Consider the following 5,646-nt stretch of genomic DNA (forward strand, 5'->3'; position numbering starts at 1 on the left):
CTGTTTATTTTATCGTTAAAAAGTTGTTTCAATTTCAAAATCAGCTAAAAACATCAAGTAAAGAGGCTTGGTCTTGTTAATGCATAAGGATGGTGAAACACATGAAATGAAACAACTTTACAAAAATTCAACCCCCATTAAAAGATACCTACCTGGCATATGACTCCCAATGACAGTATTAGTCCTGTAGAATCTGTAATGTTCATATCTTTTCTTCCCATAACTAACTTCCACTTTATTAGAGCAGTTATATTCTAATTTAATGTCAAAGAAATATGATAGTTAAGGCTATTATGCGCACTATGAAACACCTCCTAAAAAAAAAGTGTTTTGGCCTAACAGTAAAAAGTACAATATGGAGCAGACACCATAGTTTTCAAATCCTATTGAATCTATAAAAATAAAAACTACATAATAACTTCAACAAGAGTATATAAGTTAGGCATCTTCATATTAGCGTGCATATAATAAACCACTTTTTCATGTTACAAGACCATAAGATCATCAGAAATACCAAATTGACCAAACAGAGTCAGCCACCTCTTTTTAGTTTTAACCACTACCTTAGTTTCACTATATATTTTCCCATTTTTGCTTTCAGCTACAAGCATGATTAGCTCCCTAACAAGGCAGAACTCTATGTCAACATCCATCAAACAACAGTGCACCACACTCAGCAGAAAAGCATCAAATACACTTGGAGCAGGAAAATAGAATACTCCAAGAAGCCTAGGTTATAAGAGTGCCCCAATAAGCAATCACTTGTAAGTCTTGATTTTTGAAGCATCCTAACTTACACTATTGGCAATCAAGTAACTTACAAAAATCAAATTTAGTTTGGGTAAAATATTGGATGAAATGACTGTTTTGATTGCAAGATATAAGGGCAAACAACACCAATAACAAACTGACATAAGAGAGTGATGTTGAGATACAAAATTACTAATTACAAGATAAAAGGGCTAATTGAGTGATGTTGCCTGTAAGTATGCGGTGATACTCGAATAACATCTAACTTAATGGGTCCAACAAGAAGTTGCAATGAGGTGGGAGTGGTCCAACAATAAAATGGAGCATGAATTGGCAGCTATTCTGGGGCCTAACTTATTGTGTGGACAGTAACGTAGTTTTAAGGGTTTGAAGGATATAAGTCTAACAAATTGTGCAGAAACAAGTAACAGCAATTTCTGGACAGCAACAAAGGTTTTATGACAGGATTGTTTAAGGGGTTAATTGGAAGCTAAGTTGCAAATTATGTAGGAGTTTCAACAGATAAGAAGTAGGTTTCTTTTTAATCTTAAAAATGCTTGACGCGGTATAAATTTGAGCTTTTCAAAACTTTAAGCACTACGCACAAACCATATTCATCAACTGTAACAATGCAAAAGGAAGAGAATGGGCAAGAATGCAAAACTTTAGATATTTATTAATTTTGAAGTAAAGATTTATTTATAAACATTAGGAACAACTTTAGTACTCCAGAGATATGGAAAAAGCCTTCAAGTAAATTTTTTTGCAGCATCAGGATAGTCCAAGAATGAAAGTATTAGGAGAAAAAGAAAGAGAGAAAGAGAGAGAGGTTGGGGAGGAGGGGGGGGGGGGTGGGGTGGGTTGTGTAGCTGACATACTATCAAAGAGCCTTTGACCAGAAACAAAAATCTACGGCTGTTCTCAAACAGCCTCAAAAGTGCAGTTATTTCTTTTTCACCAAATACACCATTTTAGGCAAAGTGGTTAAACGTTCATCCCATTATTGTTGTGCCATCTGCAAATTCCTTCCCACCATCCTCCTTATATCTCAACAACCTACTTAGGAGTCCAATAAAACTGAAACATGGAAACATTTGCAGATATAACCAAATTATAACTAAAAACTGCAGCAAGAGCTTAACAACATTTTCTCTCCACTACCCTTGGATATACAACGGCAGTCCATAATAATAATTTTCTACTGAGGATATTCTTTACTACTTAAAATCTTTCCTAAAGCTGCAGTCTTGCACAAAGAAACATTAGGGGACACCTTTGAATCCATGGAAACATAGCTCCAATAGGTTCTCTAGAAGCCCTACAATAAGAGTCAACATCAAACTTTCTGTATTCCATTAAATTCCAAACCATTTCATCCTTCCCTCCAAGATGAACCTTCACTGAATCCAACAATTAAGAAAACGACTCTACTCTGCTTCAACAAATCTTTGGCTATGATGAATATTCTCCAATGCAATCAAGTAAGAATCCAGTCCGCAATCTTACCAAAACTATCACAAAGAAATCTGGATATAATATTGGTGGGGCCTCTTCCAAACCAAGGATCATGCTTATAAAAAAGAAGCATGCATGTCATCTCTGGCATCAAACAATATAAAAAAGAAGCATGCATGTCATCTCTGTCATTTAAAAAAGCTTCTTTTCGTCAATTTTAAGGTTAAACCTAGTACACAAACCATTAAAGACCATGTAGCTTGAACCAGGGAATTAAGAACATGATCTTGGAATGGTAACATGCTCACTAGTTAAGCACTTGGCTACTCCTTTTCAACATTCTCTGCTTTAGAGCTTTTTTTATTCTCTTCTGGTATTTATTTTATTTTATATCATTTCTTTTATTTTATTTCATTTCTTTTAAATTGAAGCCACAAGAGCTCTAATGTAGCTCTTTGTAACACTACCAGAGGGACAAACCAGCAAAAAAGGATTTTGATGGCCAAGTATTTTTTTTTGTTAACATTGCCAGACTTGGGTATGTACACAAACATCCACATACAAATATCAAATACTAATATATATATATATATATATATTATAGAGCCACAAAAGGATAAATTAAACTTGGTATTAAATCAAGCTTTCAGCAATATATCATGCCTACTACTAAACTCAAGGAAAAAAGAAAAAACAAGGCTTCATCCATACCATTAATGACTTCACTTCTTATATGCACACCAGCATGTGCTTAGTAAGATGCCACATTTGGTCCATCAAGTAAAACAAGGCTCTCCATGAATGTAGCTACAGATGAAGGACATTGGATATCAGGATCCTTCTTCTCATGTGGAGTTTCAGTGTCAACTAACACAAACTTAAAAACTTCCTGCTGCCGCTGCCTTTCTACTGGATCATAAATGTGGCCAAACAGAAGTGAACCATACTCGGTAAAGGCAAGGCATTGAACTTCTCTTTCAAATGGTATAACAAAAAGTTTATTCCAAGACTCAGCTATACCATACTCCTTCATCACCCATATGGAGTATTGGCATGGAAAGCCTGGTTGTTCAATAGGTTCACATGTAATGAAAGCCAGTTTCTCTTTGAATGATGCAAGATATCTGTGCAAGGTGTCTGCCTCGATAAAACCATAAGGCAGTGCTAGCTTTTTGAATTTCTCACTATTGACATCAAATGCCAATGCTATAATGCGATTCTCTTCTCCTTCTATGATTCCTACCATCCAGTGCAAAGCTCCACTGACCAATGGAATTGGCAAAAAACAATAATTATTAATAAACTTGACATTGGTTGTCAAATTGTATCCAACCCTTCTCCATGAATCTAAACTTAATGTGTACACCTCAACCTCAGGCAGAGGGAGAGGCTCAGTTGGCCAGAAAATAGAACATGAAATCCTCACAACCTTGTAGTCATTATTCTCGGAATGATACGCAAATCCGACAGTAAGATCTGTGAACTTATCTAACTTTCCTAAGCAAGTACCAGGCAACTTCTTGAATTTTTTAATGCTAGGGTTCCACAGATATATAACCTTACCGAAATCAGCGAGACACAATAATAATCCATTGCATGAACCGAATACATGGGCACCGCCAGGAGTAAACTCGAAGGGATATTGAACCTCAGAAATCCTATCAAACGTGCGGCCCAAAGCCACCGTACACACTGGCCTGTTATAAGGCGGATAAAGATTTGACATGTGTATCACATAACCATTATCATGATTTTTGTTACAGCTGTTGTTGTTGTTGTTGAGGTGGGTGGAGATGAAATAAGGAGTGGTGATTGAAGAGTCCCAGGATTTACGTACGCACCTAAATCTCATCACTGATTTCACGGGTAGCTTTGCCAGGATATTCAGTACGATATCGCTCGGAATATGGTTATTCCCCCAACGTGTGGCTGTGGTGGACGAGATTGTCTTATTTGGGGGAATCATTCCCACTCCTTAAACAAGGGGTAGGTCTCTACGCTAATGTTGAGATGAAAACCTGTGACCTATACCGAGTATCTTATCGGCTGAACATAGCTGGGTTGATTTTCTTTTGTTTTTGGATTAGAATAAAATTTGCTGTTTTTTTTCTTCTTATATATATGTATATATATATATATATATTAGTTGAAGGCTGGTGCATTGCAAGATTTTATCATAATCTTATAATATATATATATATATTATTTAAATTTGCTGTTTTTTTTCTTCTTATATATATGTATATATATATATATATATTAGTTGAAGGCTGGTGCATTGCAAGATTTTATCATAATCTTATAATATATATATATATATTATTTGAAAAAAAATAACAAAATAAATAATTATTTTATAGAAATGAATAATAAGTTTTTAATTGCTACGTTACATGATCCATATATGCATCATGAATTGAGCTACTGCTTTATATGTATCAAGGTCTTTGTTTGGAATTTCTACCGATAGTGAAACGAAATCAAAATATGTGCACGGTCAATCCCCTTTTTAGAAATTCAATAGTGTACAAAATTACATAGAACAATATATTTTTTATTATTTGTAAATAAAAATATTAATTGTGATAATTTTTTTAAATATAATTACTATAATTAACATGTAATCATGCAAAAATTGTCATTTTGAAATTTGAAGGCTTTTTATTTGATAATATTTAGTTTTTCATCATACTTGCAAGGCTGCATTTTCCAAACTACTGACCTTGTACAGTGTCTTTTATCAATTGATCCAATTTTATTTTGAAGATTCTAGTCTTGATCGATATTAGGTATGTCTTTAGGGTTTTTGCTAGGTATTTCACATTTTTGCAAATTTGCAACAGTATTAGCATCTTGGTTTATTGAAGTATTCATCAAGAAGATTAATTTTACTTGGAAACAAATTTATTATAAAATAAATGTGCACAATTGAAGTAGATCGATACAAATTTATTATGTAAAATAAATGTATGACTATATTGATTACTTTCAATTGTTCATTGCTTATATGATCTGTTTGCAAGAATAGTGTTTTTTTGTCTTTTGTTGGCTGAATCTACAGATCTTGATAATTATAAATTTAATAGTGTGCATATTTGAAAGACAAATCAAGTGCATGTAAAGTGCCAAAATAAAAAAAAATAAATAAAAAAAAATACTTGCTTGTGATGGTAGTTATGTCTTCTATGTCAAACCGCTTCTTGGAGAGGGAGTGAAAGTTTTTTTTTTTTTTTTTTTTAAACCGAGAGAGGGACATCATTTGAAAAAGAAATCAATATATAATAGCTAAAACATTAATATTTAGAAGAAGACATATTTGATGCATATAGTGTTTGCATATTCTCCTTTTTGTTTAGGTATCTTAGGCTTTATCAAATTAACTTTGTTGATCCTTGTAATTCATTTTAATTAGAAGTTTTTGTATTCATGCTTTCTCTAATT

At 33.4% G+C, this 5,646-nt stretch overlaps 1 protein-coding gene across 1 annotated transcript; it reads right to left on the reverse strand.

The window, feature by feature from the left end:
* Nucleotides 1-2,956: 2,956 nt before the first annotated feature.
* LOC112037367 (F-box/kelch-repeat protein At3g23880-like) lies at nucleotides 2,957-4,171 on the reverse strand. The gene has a single exon (XM_024070176.2). It carries the CDS (start codon nucleotides 4,169-4,171, stop codon nucleotides 2,957-2,959), a length of 1,215 nt encoding a protein of 404 aa, XP_023925944.2.
* Nucleotides 4,172-5,646: the final 1,475 nt, after the last annotated feature.

Source organism: Quercus suber, unplaced genomic scaffold, assembly GCF_002906115.3.
Source record: "Quercus suber isolate HL8 unplaced genomic scaffold, Cork oak 2.0 scaffold_7, whole genome shotgun sequence".
Classification (NCBI taxonomy): domain Eukaryota; kingdom Viridiplantae; phylum Streptophyta; class Magnoliopsida; order Fagales; family Fagaceae; genus Quercus; species Quercus suber.

What these genes read in the sequence shown, in the direction of transcription:
- LOC112037367 (XM_024070176.2), bottom strand. Translation starts at nt 4,171, where the DNA reads ATGATTCCCCCAAATAAGACAATCTCGTCCACCACAGCCACACGTTGG.